Below are 19,066 nucleotides of genomic sequence, written 5' to 3'. Positions count from 1 at the left end.
GAGGGGAAGGAGGCCGTCTGAACTGAGTTACGGACAACTAAGTGTGTGTCATAATACATAATGCCGCATTGGTGCTGCTGGGGCTGTGGTTCTGCCAGAGGACGAAGTATTTCATGCCTCCCTGTGTAATAAGATGACTTGGTTGAAAGTCCAGGATAACATGTGGCAACCTCTCTCTCATCTTCCCGGGAACCACTACAACCTCAGCTATTATTTGGGCAACTGTTATTTGTACGTATTTATACTCTTGCCACCGTCTGATGTTGCTGAGGGCCATCTGATTCGCTCAGCTTCTGGATGCTGCTCTCACGTTGGAAAAGTTGGAACAGAGTGGACGGAGCCTGATTACCTTGTTTTCTCCCCTCTCACGTTGTTCTTTTTCTGAATGTGTTGCTCGGCACAGGAGTCAGCCCCTTTATGCCCAGCCTCCCTAACGCCACTTGCCTAGAGACACGCAGGCCAAGAAGAAACCATCTCTGCTGCTGTCCCCCGTGCTCCCTTTCAGGGATTTCTTTCTGCCGACTTGCGCCTCCTGTCTGATATATAATACAGAGATCAAACACTTCTCTTCTGTTGCATTTGTTTGTTTGAGGGATAATTACAAATAATATCTGAGGGATGATTACCAAACTGAAAATAAGAGAGGTGACATATTTGAGTGACCGTGAAGAGGCCTTCTTCCGAGGGCAAGAATTTATCTGCAGAAATATTAGCTACATTCGTTCTGAAAAGCCACCTCCCGGGGGCCTGGAAGAGCCTCTGCTAGCCAGAAGCCACCAGGAGCCACCAGCGGCAGTTTTGCCCTGCTGAGGCAGTAATACCCATGCCCTGAGGCAACGCCTTCTCTGGAATAGATTTTGTAGCCGAACGAACTCCCAGCTGCCCATCTCTGATGGTAATTCTACCTGCTGCTGTGGAACCAGGGCAGAGCGTGCTTTTGTGTGCAGGGTTGGTCCAGACTCTGCAGCCCTGGCAGCATGGCCTCCTCGCTCTTCCTTCCTTCTACCTCCACCCCGCATTTTTTTCCTGCTGCTTTTTAAAATTGAACAGCCCTGCAGGGAGGGGAAGTCCCTTGGCATTTTGAGTATTGAGGTGCTCAGCAGAACTGCCTGGCATCCTGTTTGTGTGTAGCTGTTTTAATTCACTCTCTAATAGGTCATTTGGCCTTACCAGCAGAGTCTTAAACTAAACTTGATAATCCTTATGTCAGCAGTGAGGCTCAGGCCAAACATCCAAAAGTGCAACCCTGAGTGATGATTTGAGGGAAGTTTTGAAGCCTTTATTCCCTGGCTGTGTCTGGCTGGCTTCTGCCTGGTGCCTCCTCGGGTCATGCTGTTAACATCCCTCATGCTCACTGCGGCTAAGACAGGCAGGTGGTCCGGGAGAGCAGAGTGAACGAAGGACTCTCACGTTCACGTTCACGTTCCCATTCCGTGTAAGGAGCCCTTTCGGTCACTGGAGATGGGACTTGTGCTCTGGTGACGTGCCGGCTCTTGGTGCCCCTTTAACGGATGTGTGCAGAAGCAGGAGTGACGTGCCGATGGTAGAAGAGCTACTCCACTGATTCACAGACTTCTTGCCGCGGTCCTGATGCAGGCACTGATGTTATCGGGACCTCCTCCCACAGACTGGCCTTCACCTTGCTGCCTGGGGCTGCGGTGTCCCAGGCCTTCTGGAAGTACATCATGTCCTCTCTGTATTGGCTATTATTAGCTATTATTATTGGCCCTCTCACCACTTGATTCACTGCAGTTTGTGGTTTCAGACATTAAAAGTGGCATTTTGGGCAGAGTTAGGGCTGTATTTGGAGATGATTCTAGGAAAATAAGTACCTGCCGGCCACTCTGTCTTTTATTCTGAAGTAGGTGTTCCTATTCCAGTCTGTTTATTCTGAAGGCAGTGTCCCTATTCCAGTCTTTAAAAATACTACAGCCCTGTGAGACCAGATGATGACTGCAGAGGCTGTAAGTTGTCACAGTTCCTACTAAACCTTTTCATTTTTTTCTTTAAAGGAAACTCTGCTCTTTGGTTCCTATGATGATGGATTAATGGTTATAGTCAGTGAGTGATGATCGTAATCAGAGCTCAAAATTCCATCTCATAATTGATCTTGCTGTAGTGCAGCACATCCTTGTAAAGCATTGTCGCTGCTTAAAGATGGAGAAATTGGGGGAAAGAGTGGCTATGTGGTCATTGACAGGAAAGCATTAGTCTGCCCTAAGAACCATTTTGACCTCTCTCTCAATAGAAAAGAAGTTTCTATCTCTGGTTTTCAGACCAATTTGTGTTTTGTCTGTGTGTAGAGGAACAAGGCTTAGTATGAATAGGCTCGGTTGTGTTCTTTTGTGATATTTAGGAAGAATCCATAGGAGTACAGTCTTTATGAGTATTTTAAAAGTAGATGGGAGGCTTTTTTTTTTTTTGATCCCTGGATGCATTGGATCTCCGTTTTCCTTCTTGTCTCCTATCTCCCACATTTACTCGCTTCAGAAGTAATGTCGCGTGTAGCCAGAAGAAAAATGTAAAGTACCGAAAGGCTTGAGAATTTGAATTGCATGCTACCTGGGCAGAGATCCAGAATTTTTTTTTTTTCCTTAGGTGAGGGGAATTTTAACAAAACTTTGAAATAAAGCTTATTTGTGGGGAAAAAACCTTTATTTGTGATCCTAATTCTAAGTGAGATTAGTACTGTGACCTATGCAGAGCTGTGATATTCTTCAGACCTATTATATTTTCAGTCCGGTGCCCATTACTTTCTGTCTACTACCTAAAGCCTTCCTCTTGGACGTGCAGGCCAGTTTCATGAAGAGCATTTCTGACATATACCGTTACTTGTTCTGTTGCTTTTCAGAGAGGATCTGCCAGGGGCCGTACTGATCGTTTTTCACATCATTTGTTTCTCATTCTTGGCCACAGAGCCACGTGAACACTTTCTTTGCAGTCTGATTCACGCATGTAGCCCAAGGATGGCACTTCTCCCCTTGGCATTCTTTGGCACAGATTTGTTATTCGAACCGTGGCCCTCAAAACACACTGGCTTGTGGGTGTGGCCTTCTACTGGCCCATGTTCTGGGCCTGGTCCTGGGGTCTCTTAAATTTATATCCCAGTGTTAGTGGTTCTGGCCTATCTGGTTCCTTTCTTTTAAATGGAGCTAATACGGGGCGCCTGGGTGGCACAGTCAGTTAAGCGTCCGACTTCAGCCAGGTCACGATCTTGCGGTCCGTGAGTTCGAGCCCCACGTCAGGCTCTGGGCTGATGGCTCAGAGCCTGGAGCCTGTTTCCCATTCTGTGTCTCCCTCTCTCTCTGCCCCTCCCCTGTTCATGCTCTGTCTCTCTCTGTCCCAAAAATAAAAATAAACGTTGAAAAAAAAAATTTTTTTAAATAAACAAATAAAAAATAAATGGAGCTAATAAAGCTCGGCTCTGGTTTACATCACAGCAATTTTTTGAAGGGTTAACGAGCTGGGCTTATTGAGATACTTTTAGATCCTTAGAGGAAAGGTGTGATTTAACCACAGCAAGGCTTCATGCTGGGATTGCCTTCCTACAGAACCCCAAGTGCTTGTCAGACTATCTTCCATTCATGCTCATACCATCCTCCCTGCTAGGGAGGCAGGTGGGTAAGCATTGTTATTAAGTACAAAATAGTGTTATTCCTGTTACTCTTATCTGAAAACGGGGTAATTGTAAAAAAGTAGAACTTGGTAAAACAGATTATGGAAGAAAAACACTGGGGAAAACCTCAGAGTATCATGCTCTTGACGTTGCTGTTTACTTTGGGTCTCATAAGTCTGATTGCTATACATGAAAACAATAGGAAACATCCCTTCTTCTGGAGAAATGGGACCCGGCACATCCTTCTGCATACTTGCATTAACTGAACACCAGTACTTATTTTCTGTTGCACTACTTTCTTTATGTTCTAAGGGTTAGTTTAACTCACATCTACCAGGAATGAGGATACATTTCACAGGACTTCTATACGTTGGATCTGTTTTGGACTTCAGAACTGAATTTCCTCACAGTGTAGTCATGTTGGACAGCATATAGTTCCCTGGGGCCTCTCAGCACAAGAATTGGATTTCCGTAAAAGAGAGATCTTTGGAGAGAGGAGGCCACTACTCTGTCTAAGATGGAAGAGAGGGAACAAGCCTCATTTGGGAAGCCAGTTGGGCAGAGGTCCCCAACAGATTTGTCGTTGTGCTGTTGAGGATCGGCCGTTCATTCAGTTCTGTGGCTTGAGGTCACAGATAGAAGGCCCCTTTCCACCCTCTTCCCACCTGTGTCTGAGACTTTTAGTCTCATCTTGCAGCCTAGTCACACATGGAGTTATTTCTGGTCTTTCGTGGTTGTGTCACAGGTCCTAGGAAGGGAGAAGTAGGTCTGAAAGGAATGCAAGGAAAAATGACCACAGTTAGCCTTTAAATCTTGCTGTTTGTTTTCTTTCAGTGTATACCACGACATTACTAGAAATCAATAATTCTCTCTGTGTTCTCTCTAGGAAACAAACATGTACAAACTAAGAAATGATAGGCTTCACAGATCATGTGAACAGAGGAAAGCAGGATGGTTGGATTTTATCTGTCATGGAAGCCTTGGCTTTGACCTATTAAAAAAACAAAATTCAACTGAGTACATTTAAAGATCTGATTGACTTTATTAAATGATTCATGAATCCGGCAGCATCCCATCCTTGCAGATAAAAAGGAGCTCCAAGGAGACGTACAAAATGGAAGGCTTTTATTGGAAGAAGGGAGTTGGGTGCGAAAAAGCAGTTTCTAGCAAAGAATGGTTTGTTTCAGGCAAGGTCACCTTCCTTTAGGGTGAAGGCAGGGGTCTGTCAGGCAGATGACCTCACCAGTACTTACCAGGTAATTCCAGATTGGTGAAAGGTCACATTCCTGGGAGAGGCTGAAACTGTAGTGAGGTTAGTTATTAAGTCTTTGCTGGCGTCGGGCTTAGCATAGGTGACTCCATTTGGGGCCTGCTTTTATTTGTTTATTTTTTTTTTAATTTTTTTTTCAACGTTTATTTTTTTGGGGACAGAGAGAGACAGAGCATGAACGGGGGAGGGGCAGAGAGAGAGGGAGACACAGAATCGGAAACAGGCTCCAGGCTCTGAGCCATCAGCCCAGAGCCTGACGCGGGGCTCGAACTCACGGACCGCGAGATCGTGACCTGGCTGAAGTCGGACGCTTAACCGACTGCGCCACCCAGGCGCCCCTATTTGTTTATTTTTTAACAGAGCAAAAATGTTTCATCTTGATAATCCACACTTCTGTCTTTACTTGGTGAAAGGAAAGGTTTGTTCACTTTTCTAAAGATACTGGGAGTATTCGGTGAAGGATAGCAGCTGCGTGCACAACAGTTTTCAAATGTTGTATTTGTACTTACTTAGATTTACGTTTTTCTTCTTAAATTGTCCAGTTTGGTACTTATTAATTACAAATAGTGTCACGAATGTTTGAAGTCTTAAATTCTAATTTTATTTCCTTATCAAATATTTGTAGTTTTGTGTAGCTGTTTATCGTTATGTTCCTGTACAGCAGGCTTTTTTTAAAATGCTGGCTTCCAGCACAACAGGGCTCTGTGTGAGTGTGTGTCAGAGATGTTTTCAGAAAGAAAGTGGCTTAGGTTTCAAAATTCCCAAGGGAGTTGTTATAAAACAACAGTGAGGAGAAAAAACTCAGCATGATTTAAATACCTCAACATGATTCTTTTTTAATTTAAATTTTTCCTGTTAGGTCTTTTATTTCCCAAACAATAGACTGCTTTGCTCTTCCTGAACTACTTTAGGCTAGAGAGAATTTTTTTGAGTTTAAGCTCTTTCCTCTTTCCTGTCTCAGGTACCTAATTAAATAGAGCCACTTGTGCTTATGTTCATCCAGAATTCCAGTAGAATTCTTCCAGCTGAACTAGAGCAATCCCACAGCAGGTTCCGGATACAAAGGTGGCAAGGAGAGTAGGAGTAGCAGGTGAAAGAATGTGCTCATTTCAGTCACCTCAGCGTGACTGGCTGGGGTGCCCTCACTGGGGCTTGAGCTGGGGTGTTGGAAGGGGCACCACCCACAGAAAGGGGCTGGGGCTGCAGGGGTACAGGAGCCCAGGTTCCAGAAGTTAGGCTGCCTAGGCTTACATCTCCATTTGCCTTTCTTTTTCTTTTCCAGCTTTATGAATCTCACTTTTGCACCCTTTACTGGCCATGTACCTGTGGGCAAGTTACTTAAGCCTTTTAAACTTCAAGTTCAGCTATAACATGGGAACTAGTAATTAGTATCTGCTCCTTGGGGTTTTGAGGATCCAGTCAGATGGCCTCATGAAGCCCAAAGCATAATGCCTGGCACACATACTTGCCCAGTAAGTTGGCCAGTAACAATCTTTATTTTATTAGTGTTGTCAATACATAGGTACTGTTCACTCTGATTTTTTAATAGACATTTAATAATACCGGCATTGGTAACTTTGTTAAAAAAATCTCCTATTTTGGGGGCACCTGGGTGGCTCAGTTGGTTAAGCATCCAACTCTTGATCTCAGTTCAGGTCTTGATCAGTTCAGGGTTATGAGTTCAAGCCCCGCGTTGGGCTCCGTATTGGGCCTGAAGCCTACTTTAAGAAAAAAAAGAATCTCCTGTTACAATACATTTGAGTTCATAAAAATTTAAATGGACCTGGTAAAAACCACCATAAGGGAAGTCAAAAGACAAATGACAAAGGAAGGGGGGTTATATTTGCAATTCATACCATAGACAAAAGGGTTTACTTTTCTACTGTATAAAGAACTACTAGTCACTAAAACAGTAGACAGTTGTAAAGTTTTTAATGGTGATATGCTTCCATTTAACTGTGCTACAGATTTCATGTTGTGAATACGTATATACTCCGAGCAAAACGGGAAAACTTAAGGTTGGAGCGGGGCTTGGGACACATGTGGACAAAGAAACGGCCATGAGTGTGTAAACAGACCTGAAATTTTTGTTTTTCCCCATAAGATAGCCCCCTCTCAGAAATGCTCTGTTACTGTCCGTGGTACCCTCATATTTACTCTGTCATCCAGGATTTTTCTTATCTCCTTTTCCTGACTCCCCCATCTCCAGAAAGTCACTGAGTCTTTTCTGTGTTTCATTCAGAGCAGAGTATCTCTGCTGCAGTCTTTCCAGTCATGCAACTACTAATCTCTGTCATGACTGAGCTGCTGCCCTGGTTTCCTTTACTTTGTCTTGTTCCCTCGTCCATTCGGCACAGTATACCACACCCAGATCAATTTCCCTAAAACAGGGTTTCATGTTGGGCCACCAACCTGCTCAGAGACCTTCAGTGGTTCCCCACCATCTAGAACGGAGTCTGACTTCTGAACCAGACCCTCAGGGTCCCTTAATGTGATTCACCGTCCTATGTCTCTCGACTTAGTCTTTCTCACTATGATTTTTCAGGGACCCTCCAAACACCTAACCTGGTCTGCTTGACCCTGCTGCCCATGCCCATTTCTGTCTTCGTGCTAATCTCCTCCTTCTGTTTTCTGAGTCTTATACTTGCTGCAAGCCCCAGCTCAGTTCCCGTCTCCTCTAGATGGCTGTCCTAGGTGCCCAACCTCAGCGCCCATTGTTTTCTTGCCTTGATGCATTTACTGATTGCCTGTACCTCCCCTCTCACACTTAACCTTTGCCACCTTTGTCGTCTTCGGTAAACTTTTTCATTGAAGCAGGACATACTACAGAAAAGTACCTAGATCACAGAGTAAGTCAGTAACTTTTCACGAGGTGGACACACCCTTGTCATCCATGTTTCTCTCTTCTGATTCACACCCTGTCTCCCTAACTAGATGGTAAGCACCTGGGAGATAGAACCAAATCCCATGCCTTTGCATAAAAATGCATCACATCAGGTACTCGGTGACATTTCAGATCAGGAATTGGAGCTAAGAAAGGGGTCTAGGCTTTGACAAATAAGAAATACATAGAAATTTAAAGGAGTACACGAAATTTCCATTACTAACTACAAATTCTTTCTTGACAACTAGTTAACAGTTGAGGCACGATTAGAGGGAATACAGCTTTGGCGAGTCCTGTTCAAGGATTCCTAGATGGTCACCTGTATGTAAATAAGACCTTTAAATCTGTTGCCAACAAGGCCATGTCATACTTTCTCTTTTCAGACATAATGTTCACAGACATATGCAGCATGAGTTTTTGTTGTCATTGTCTCCAGCAAATATTTATTGATCACATGCATCCTACTGGTGCGGTTCCAGTGTACGGTGCTCTTCAGCTGTGAATAACATAAAAGATCCTTCCTCTGTAGAGCTTGTATTTTAATGAGTCACTAGAAGTAGTTGACAGAACTGAAAGAAAGGCTTAAGACTAAAGATACAAGGACTAAACAATACGATAACTGACAAATTGTTACAAAATCCTCATCAACATACAGAGAGAAAAAGAACATGGAGATAGGAGGGGCTAAAGGAAGATTAGCACCACCCTAGGGGTTTCTGGGTAAGAAATCCATTTATGATATTATCAAAAGGTATGAAAGAGGATGGCTACTCAGAAAGGTAAAACAAGTTCAGGGTTAGAGAGAACAGAGAGATGTCAAAACCATCATAGGAAATACTCAATTTTCAAGAGCACCTTACAGTTTATAAGGAAGGTACTTTGACTTGTTCCTCTTACTGGATTTTTGCCCACTCTGATCTCGTACAGTGGGTGGTATCATCTACGCACAGTCATGCAGCTCCCGTGTGCCGGGTGTAAGTTTACGCTGACTGCAGCGCTCTCCCAGGCTGCTCTTATCACCATATTTACTATTTACTTTAAACCTAAAGCATGAGGATCTCTCTGGCAGATCACGCCGTCTACAGGTTATCCGCATAAGGCAAGGTAAAGTTACAGGGGTATCACTTGCCAGCTCCCAGCTGTGGCTCTATCACTTGGAAACATAGGCAGAGGGAATGGAAGGTAGAGGACCCACCCATAGGCTGCTAATCCTTAAAAAGTAACTTGTTGAAAGTGTTATGAGTTCCCTTTTAGTTTAGTTTTGTCTTGTCTTTTATTGCCCCTTTGTTGATACCTTTTTAGGATGTAGAAGGCTTGGGTTTGCAAAGCTATAAATCTGCCAGTCTTGTCGACATGGCTTTCACTTCAAATTAATGTTCAGCAAAGGGATTAGCAGATAACCGTTTCGGGCTGTATTTCTTTACACAAAAGGGTGGATATGGTTTGAACAGGCTGCCAAAGCCAGGAAGAGAAGTTAATTGTATAAATCAATGCAGGCAAGAGCTGATCACCTTTCTGAAAGACAAGACAATGCAGCATACAACCTCTAAATAGATCTTTGGGGTCAAGTTGATGTCATGTCGAAGGATCAATATTTACGGGGCTTTATAAAGTTAGCCTTTAATGAACCCCAGGCATTTTGCTAGGTCATTAATTGCAGGAAGAGGAAAGGCAACAGCTATTGAAGTCCATGGCTGTGGAGCTTGTGTAAAAATAAGTGAAGAGACGGTCACTTGCTTATGTGCAAACGTCCCATCCTAGGTTCTCCCCAAGCATTGTTGGGTTTGTGTATTAAAAGACTTTCTTGAGATTTTACTGACATTTTAAGAAACGGCAACTCTTGTATCCTAACAGAAGGCAGACCCTTTACACTTCAACAACGTTATCTAAGCAGTTAATTTTCCTAAGCAGGGATGAGTTCTGATTATCATTTTAGATTCTGCCTTATAATTGTGCTAATCACAAGGGCCGGTCCCTCTCAGAGTATGACTCATCCCTCTCTCTGATACCCTTGAAAGCTTTTAGAGTGAAGAATTGGGGCACCTGGCTGGTTCAGTTGCTAGAGGGTAGAGCATGTGACTCTTGATCTTGGGGTCATGAGTTCAAGCCCCAGGTTGGATATGGAGCCTACTCTAAAAAAATAAAATAAAATATTTTTTTAAAAAGTGAAGAATTATAATATAAACTTACTTTAGGATGCTAGCTTGAATCCAAGTCAGGTGGAAGGTTGTTGATAAATATTATCATTTTTGGGGTGCCTGGGTGGCTCAGTCAGTTGAGCGTCCGACTTCAGCTCAGGTCATGATCTCACGGTTCATGGGTTCGAGCCCCCACGTTGGGCTCTGTGCTGACAGCTCGGAGCCTGGAGCCTGCTTCGGATTCTGTGTCTCCCTCTCTCTCTGCCCCTCCCCTGCTCACACTCTGTCTCTGTCTCTCAAAAATAAATAAATAAATAAATAAATAAATAAATAAATAAATGTAAAAAACAATTTTTTTTAAATATATTATCGTTTGCACGTGTAATATCATCCAGTAGAAGACTATTTGGTATATATAAGTGTTCTGTATTCCTCACGAGGTTGTCAGGATCACTCCTGGGTTAGGAACCTTCTCTTCTATTTATTTTAGTCAGTGCTTCTACCAAATGTTGTTGACTAGTTGGAGGAAGGTACCATATCAGATTTTCTCTTGACTGTCATAAGATCCCATCGAGGGTCCTGTCAAGTCAGGGCTGAAAATCATAGAGACAGCTTTGTTGGGCCCTGGGAGTCAGGGTGTTTGTTATAAGTTCTTGGTCAGAGCTGCTCAGCAGATAAATTTTAAAATTGACTTTTCAGCTCTCTTCCCCTAGTGCATTTTGTTAGAGGAGGCTTTAAAATTCAGGGCGCCTTGGTGGCTCAGTCAGTTAAGGGTCCAACTTCAGCTTATGATCTCGCAGTTTGTGGGTTCAAGCCGCGCATCTGGCTCAGTGCTGACAGCTCAGAGCCTGGAGCCTGCTTCAGATTCTGGGTCTCCCTCTCTCTCTGCCCCTCCCCTGCTCACACTCTGTCTGTCTGTCTGTCTCTCTCTCTCAAAAATAAATATTGAAAAAAAAATTTGTTTTTAATTCACCGGAGAGAAGAGCTACTGTTCTTTTCTCACTCCCACCCACATCCAGGATCGTTTTTCAGAATAAATACCGAAAAGAAAAAGCATGAGAGGTTTGTTGGGACTGTTGCAGTGTTTTTTACAAGAGAATCTGCTATTTGCTCTTTTCACCTGTAGTTTTCTTTGGATACTCATTCGGATTTGTATTCTCTCTTTTCAGCTCTTTGAGAACTTCTACTTTGGCACCCTGAAGCTCAATTCCATTCACATCTCTCAGAGGTTCACGGTAGACAGCTTTGGGAACTACGCCTCCTGTGGGCAAATTGACTTCTCCTGAGGAGGATCTTGGGAAGTGCCAAAAATTGAACATCCTCCCGAGGTGCCAGGGGAAAGAAGATCTTTGTTTTTATTGCCGACGAGGGATGTGGAAATTTGGATGGTGACTTTCCTGGGTGGTTCCCCACAACACAGCATGGTCTCTAATATAATACTTGTCCACAGTCAGCAAACTGCCGGTCAGCCCAGGTGGTTGTGGGCACAAGGGGAACTGGTGTCTGGAACCCTTGGCTTGTTCCTCTTTCACAGGGTCTACTTTCTTTCTGAAGCTCTTCTCTGGAAACGTACCTCTCAAGCCCACTGGAGCTAAGATTCACATTATTTCTTACACACATACTGATTTTGCCCCAGCCGTTAAGCTCTTTCATATTAACACTTTAAAAGAGAGTTTTCTTTTTTTATTTTTATTTTTTAATATATGAAATTTATTGTCAAATTGGTTTCCATACAACAGCCAGTGCTCATCCCAAAAGATGCCCTCTTCAATACCCACCACCTACCCTCCCCACCCTCCCACCCCCCCCCATCAACCCTCAGTTTGTTCTCAGTTTTTAAGAGTCTCTTATGCTTTGGCTCTCTCCCACTCTAACCTTGAAAGAGAGTTTTAAAGACATGGTTTCATTACCGTCTCCACGTAAATCGAATGTCTCCAGTTTTAACCAGGTTTGATGTTTACTTCCCTTTGTACTGTAACTTTTAATCACTACCCAGAATTCCTTTGTGGTAAAAAACACACGACATAAAGTTTACCATCTTAACCATTTCTTTGTAAGTATGTAGTTCAGTAGTAGTAAGTATATTCACGTTGTTGTGAAACATCTCCAGAACTTTCTCATCCTGCAAATTTGAAACTATACCCATTAAACAACTCTCCGTGTCCCCCTCCCCCAAGTCTCTGGCAGCCACCCTTCTGCCTTCTCTTTCTCTGAGCTTGACTGCTTTAGATACCGCATATGAGTGGAATCATACGGTATTTGTCTTTTTGTGACTGGCTTATTTCACTTAGCGTGACGTCCTCAAGGTTCATCCACGTTGTGTAGTGCATGTCAGAATTTCCTCCCTTTAAGAAAGGCCAAATAATACTTTGTTTTACGTGTACCCTGTGTTTTGTTTATCCATTCAGCCACCGATGGATGCTTGGGTTCCTTGACTGTCGTGAACAGTCCTCTGTGAACACGGCTGTACAGATACCTCTTCCTGATCCTGCTTTCAGTTCCTTTACTACTCAGTTTTATCTTCAGCGAAATAACATCACGTTTTTTTTTGATCTTTTACTTTGGTCTGTCCTTTTTCTTCTGAAGTTGGTAGCCTTTTATGTTTGTTGGATTCCTGTTCCTTATCCTACCCCCCCACCCCCAGCCTTCCCAGGCCAGTGATGGAGTTGCAGTATCGTAGCTCCTTTGTGTCAACTCCACGGGGCAGCAGCAGTAGAAACAGCGATGGCACCAGCAGGGCCGTCCACGGTTCCACGGGGTAGAGTCAGCTGCAGAAGGACCGTCTCCCTTCCTTGCTCCAGCCTCGCTCTCACCTTCCTCTCCTCTTCACATTTCTTCTCCCTCCATGTCCCCTCTTTCTCTTTCCTTCATTCCTTACTCTTGATTCTTTCTGTTTGAAAAGTGTGATTCTGAACCCTGTGCATTAAGGCCACTACCTAGTAAGGGCTGTGTAGAACACTCAGGTTTGCTTATCAGTGCGACTGCCCAGATCACTTGTGAATAAATGAATTTCCAGAGTTACTGTTTTTCTTTCACTCTCACACAGTTTTAGTTTGACTCCCTTAGTCAACGTATGTCGGGACACGGTGTTGCCATCACTTAGTTGCTGGCATAGCTGTCAACCGTTCCTCCAGAACTTACATGTTCGTGCCTGCAGGGTTGGTTTTTCCCCAAACACTTAGTAACATGAGATTTTATCTCGTTTACCTTCAGTGGTTGGATGGCGCGGTGTGCACGGTGCAACGAGTTCTCCCAGAGATTGTGCTGCATAGCAACGTTGACAGTGGAGTTTGGTGCCCTCACCTCATCTCCGCGCATCTCTCTTACGGCCTTCTTTCTGCCACCCGCCACTGGGCAGCCTTGCCCAGGAAGTAAAGATGTCTTGTTTTGTTTTTAATGTTTTTTCATGTTTATTTATTTTTGAGAGAGAGAGAGATGAGTGAGTGCAAGTGGGGGAGGGACAGCGAGAGAGAGAGAGAGAGAGAGAGAGGGAAGGAGACAGGATCTGAAACAGGCTCCGTGCTGATAGCAGAAAGCCGGATGCGGGTTCGAATTCAGGAACCATGAGGTCATGACCTGAGCTGAAGTCGGACACTTAACTGACTGAGCCCCCCAGATACCCCTAAAGAGGTCTTATTTTGGATGTTAGAGATTTATGACTTGTGTTTCTAGTAAATTTTTTTATCTTTGGAAAATGTAACTATATACCAAATCCTCAATTCTTTTTTTTTTTTAAGATTTTATTTTTTAAGTAATCCCTACACCCAATGTGAGGCACGAACTTACAACCCTGAGATGAAGAGCCACATGCCAAGCACCCCCAAATCCTAAATTCATAATAGAATCGGAACTTCTGTTATTTAAAATTTAGAGGCAACTGTGCATTTTAAGGACATATTGTATTATTAAGTAATTTTTCACAAGTAATTTACCTCTTTCAGTCTCCTCTCACGACTTTATGGTGGATTTTTCCAGAGGCTACGTGACGTAGTGACATCATCACTCTGATGGTTAATGGAGCGTGTGCTTATGTATTTTTGTATTTCCTAGAATCTTGTAAGTTGTAGAAATTCGTAAGACTCTCTCAAGATTCAGGGTCCCCTCTCACCAAATTGTAATGCGGTTCCTATTGGAAGATTTGCTGTGTTTATAATCAAATCTCCTTAAATATTATCAGTTAGTATTTCATCCTGTATTGAAATAGAGTTAAATTGCAGCTAACATCACTCCAGCCAGTTTTTGAGGCACTGACTTCACCCAGCTCCTCAAAGAGGAGGAGGGAAGACAATCCCACTGCAATTATTACACAAGATCTGTACTGTTATATAAGGAATTTTGGCATGGAGAATAATTTTGATTTTTTTGGAGGGGACACAGTTTGCCCCAGATGAACTCCTTACCCATGGTAGAAACATGATAAATGTTACTTTTGGTGGTTATTTTTTTAAGTGAGCTCCAGAGTTTACTACATTGGACATTGATGAGAATCCAGCTTCATAAAGACACAAAGTTTGCTTCAGGTTCGCTTTTGTGTTGTGCTCTTTTCCTGGAGCTGACAGGAACCCGATGGCACCAGAGGTATATTGAGTTGAGAAACACCTCTCAAATTCTTTTAAAAAATTTTTATTTTTTATTTTTTTTTAATTTTTTTTTAACGTTTATTTATTTTTGAGACAGAGAGAGACAGAGCATGAACGGGGGAGGATCAGAGAGAGGGAGACACAGAATCTGACAGGCTCCAGGCTCTGAGCTGTCAGCACAGAGCCCGACGTGGGGCTCAAACTCACGGGCCGCGAGATCATGACCTGAGCTGAAGTCGGCCGCTCAACCAACTGAGCCACCCAGGCGCCCCCCCAAAAAATTTGTTTAATATTTATTTATTTTTGAGACTGAGAGAGACAGAGCATGAACGGGGGAGGGTCAGAGAGAGAGAGGGAGACACAGAATCTGAAGCAGGTTCCAGGCTCTGAGCTGTCAGCACAGAGCCCGACGTGGGGCTTGAACTCACAGACCATGAGATCATGACCTGAGCCGAAGTCGGAAGCTTAACCGACTGAGCCACCCAGGCGCCCCTCAAATTCTATCTTAATGCCTATAGGGAACATGGATATCAAAGCCCCAGGATGCTATAGCTGTTGTGGCTGTTTTATTAATAGCTTTTTGGTTGTTAATAACAAAATTTTTAAATTTTTTTTTCAATGTTTATTTAGTTTTGAGAGACAGAGCTTGAGTAGGGAAGGGGCAGAGAGAGAGGGAGACACAGAATCCAAAGCAGGCTCCAGGCTCCAAGCTGTCAGCACAGAACCGACATGCGGCCTGAACCCACCAACTGCGAGATCATGACCTGAGCTGAAGTCAGAGGCTTAACCAACTGAGCCACCCAGGCACCCCTAATAAAATGTTTTTTAAACAAAAGATAAAATAAATTCACTTTGTGAAAAATAATCTAGCGGTACATTCATGCTTTATGTTTTTTTCAATATGCATTTTATACTTCAGTTTAAATGTTGTTTTAAAAACAAATTTCATCCTCCAGAGGTTAGTCCTCCCTATGCATTTAAGCACATATCATATATCATACTGTTAAATAGTTTTTCACAAATAATAAATAATATTCGTGGAATGCTCACATTTGTCATTTATTTGTGTATACGCTCATTTAATCTTTGCAACAGCCCACTTAAGTTGGTATTATTCATTACCCTCATTTTACGAACTGAGGCTTCACAAGGTTAAGAAATTTGCCTGAGGTCACAACAAGCTTATACCACCAATTCTTAAAATGTGATCCGTGGACCCCCTGTGAGTCCCTGAGAACCTTTTAGGGCTGTATGTGGTCCACACTATCTTCTTAAAAATACTAAGGTATTATTTGCCTTTTTCACTCATTCTCTCATGAGTGTACAGTGGAGTTTTCCAGAGGCTATGGGACATGGTGACATCATCACTGATGGTTAATGGAATATGTGTTTGTATATTTTGTGTTTTCTAGAATTTTGTAAAGTTTTTTGTAAAGGTTTACATTATGTTTTTAGACTTTAACTCCTTTTGCTCTCAGTACTTCTGTACTCCAGCTACCTGTTTTCAGTTTTATCTGCTGTTACGGGCTGAATTACATGCCTGAGAATTTATATGTTGAAGCTCTAACCCCTCAGTAGCTCAGAATTGCAACTGTGTTTGGGGACAGGGCCTTTAAAGAGGTGATTAAGTAAAAATGAGGCTGAGGCTTTTAGGGTGAGCCCTAATCCAGTCTGACTGATGATGTCCTTATAAGAAGAGGAACTTTGGACACACAAAGAAACATCAGATCCCTGGCCTCCAAGGTCCACCCCCTGGGTCTGTCTTCAAAAAGGGTTGGCGATGACATCACCAAGGCAACCGGTGATTGCAAGGGTCTGAGGATTACAGTGAAACTGACCTTCTAGCACAGACAGGCCCCAATTGAGGTAGTTCCTTCTGCCTTGCCCTGATCCAGGGGCTGCAATGCTGATGGCTGCTAACTTCCTGACATGAACAGTGATGTGGAGAAATGTCCAGTTAAGAACTAGAAAAGAAAATATTTCAATAAAGGATTGTTTGACAACCAAAGGAAAAAAAAATCTGTGCATGCACAGAGGAAAGACCATGTGTGACACAGCAAGAAGGCAGCTAGCTATCTGCAAGCCAGGAAGAAAGACCTCAGGACAAACCAAGCCTACCAACACCTTCATGTTGGACTTGTACTCTCCAGAACTTTGAGAAAATGCATTTCTATTGTTTAAGCCACCCAGTTTGTGGTATTTTGTTATGGCAGTCCTAACAAACTAATATGTATGCCTGTGCTTTTTTTTTTTTTAAGTTTGTTTATTTATTTTGAGAGACAGCATGAGTGGAGGAGGGGCAGAAAGAGAGAAAGGGAGAGAGAGAATCCTATGCAGGCTCCACACTCCTAAGCGTGGAGCCTGATGTAGGGCTTGAACTCCTGAACCATGAGATTGTGACCTGAGCTGAAATTAAGTTGGACACTTAACTGACTGAGCCCCCCAGGCACCCCAGTAATATGCTTATTCTAACGCAGGAGCTAATCTGTGTGTCTTGAGCCAGACATTAAAGAAACTTGCAAAAATGTAAGTGCCCTCTTCTAGATTTTTTTTTGGGGGGGAATATAGTTGTGTTTCACAAAATACGTTATTTTGTTAATATGTATTGGGTTCATTACTCTTCTTTTTAAATAAGCATTTTTTTCCGCGATTCTCAGGGGTTTCTTTAAAGATCTGATTCTTTTTAAAGAGCAGTTTTAAGTTCACAGCAAAATTTAGAGGCAGGCTTAGTTTTATTTTCAAGTACAATAGATGATATCTATATCTATATATCTTACATAAACCAAAGTTACATAAACCAAAGTTCTATTGAGGATTCCTCAATACACTTTTAGTGTAAAGGACTCCTGAGACCAAAAAGTTTGAGAACTGCTATACTACACTATACTTCTTCCAAATAGGATCATATTACACATGAGCTTCTCTAACAAGCTCTTCTCATCCGGCAATATATAGTGGAATATTAGTTGTCAATACAGGTTACATTATTATTATTATTAATTATTTTGTTATTTTAGAGCAAGCACATGTGCACAGGGGAGAGGGGCAGAGGGAGGGAGAGAGAGAATCCCAAGCAGGCTCCATGCTCATCATGGAGCCCAACAAGGGGCTTGATCCCACAACCCTGGGATCATGACCCCAGCTGAAATCAAGAGTGGGGCGCTCAACTGACTAAGCTACCCAGGCGCCCCCTACCTATATTATTTATAATGTCTGTGCACCAGTCCATTGTGTGTATGTATTGTACTTTAACTAGTTGGTCCCTGAGTAATGGACAATGAGTTGGTTTCCAGGTATGGCTATTATAAACAATTCTGGATTGAATATCTTTATGCATTTTTTTAATGCTTGTGAAGTCATGCAGAAATGAGATTAAATGGTTTTAAAGATGTGGTTAGATTTAAATTTCTTATTTGGAAATGAGGGTTCTTCCATTTTGTATTGCTAAATATTAAATACAAACAGAAAAATGCATAAAACATACGTACCATTTAACAAATACACCAGGCAGCTTTGGGGCCCATTGGTCTGAAAAGGCTGACCTGCTAGTAATTCTCTCATAGTTTGGGAAAAACTTTTCTTCTTTATAAATTTCAACTGTCCATTTTCTACAGCTCTTTTACCTGTCATCTGGAAAATTGGATTCTCTCTCCTAAATTAGCTTTCCTATTATTAGCTTAACTAACAGTCCTGGACTCCTGTGGGTTTGCTTTCAGGGCAAATCAACTGACCCAGCTTGAAGGTGTGGCCCAAGACCAGTTTCTCTGGAGGAGCTGCCCAGGAGTGTGGGAAACATTTTGACCTTCAAAAGTCTGGGAACATCTATTGTCTTATTGATGGGCATCTTGTCAGTGCCTTTCCAAACTCTTTATCAGGCAACTTTGGTAATTCTAGAAGATAAGGGACTTCATGAGATAGTACTAGAGCTATATCTAGAATCTACTGCCTCAGTGCCTTGGTGGTCCACACTTAGCTTTGCTAGAAGACTAGGATTGAGATGATGCGGGGAAATGGCAAGTTTTAGTACATCTTCAGAACTATGGTACATCAGAGCCTTCTCTTCCCAACCTGAGAGAAGAACTAACATTTTGTAAACGCCCACTGTGCTCAAGCACTTAATATGTGATTTTGCATGAGTTTCACAGCAATCTTCTGAGATCTTCTGCAATCTGTAATGGAAACGAGATTAGGGAACTTGCCCAATAACACAGCTAACAAGCAGGATCACCCCCAGTCTGACAACAGACTGTGTTCTTCCACTATACCATGCTGCTATAAAACCCGGCCAGGTAGCTTTATTTACTGGGAGATGAAGAGATCAATGGCCAGGGCCTCACTGCAGCACCACCTCTAAATCCAACCGCAAAGCAAAAAGAAAACACGGAAAAGGAGCTATTGTTTTCTGTTTTCCCAAAGGGATCCCAACCCAAGCCATTGATGCGATCAGAATTCCCAGGCAGGCCAGATTCAGGGTGACTACGAACCGTATTACCTGTGTTTTTTCCCTACTGATTAAGATCATGTGTTTCATTGCCTTTGTTTTTTTTTGTTTGTTTGTTTTGTTTCTTTTTTTTTTTT

General features: G+C 42.7%; 1 protein-coding gene across 2 annotated transcripts in view; it reads left to right on the top strand.

Annotated features, from left to right (window-relative positions):
• Positions 1-15,537, top strand: part of ASCC1 (activating signal cointegrator 1 complex subunit 1) — a 111,671-nt gene extending 96,134 nt beyond the window's left edge. The window contains exons 10-11 of one of the 2 annotated variants that reach the window (XM_043596579.1): positions 11,078-11,236; positions 13,122-15,537. In XM_043596579.1, coding sequence (XP_043452514.1) covers positions 11,078-11,194 — 117 coding nt within the window. In that variant the 3' untranslated portion in view covers positions 11,195-11,236; positions 13,122-15,537. Of the gene's footprint in view, positions 1-11,077 lie in introns of both variants that reach the window. The other variant, XM_043596578.1, reaches the window with a different exon arrangement.
• Positions 15,538-19,066: the final 3,529 nt, after the last annotated feature.

Source organism: Prionailurus bengalensis, chromosome D2 (genome assembly GCF_016509475.1).
Source record: "Prionailurus bengalensis isolate Pbe53 chromosome D2, Fcat_Pben_1.1_paternal_pri, whole genome shotgun sequence".
Classification (NCBI taxonomy): Eukaryota; Metazoa; Chordata; class Mammalia; order Carnivora; family Felidae; genus Prionailurus; species Prionailurus bengalensis.
This window is presented reverse-complemented; position numbering and strand designations above follow the sequence as displayed.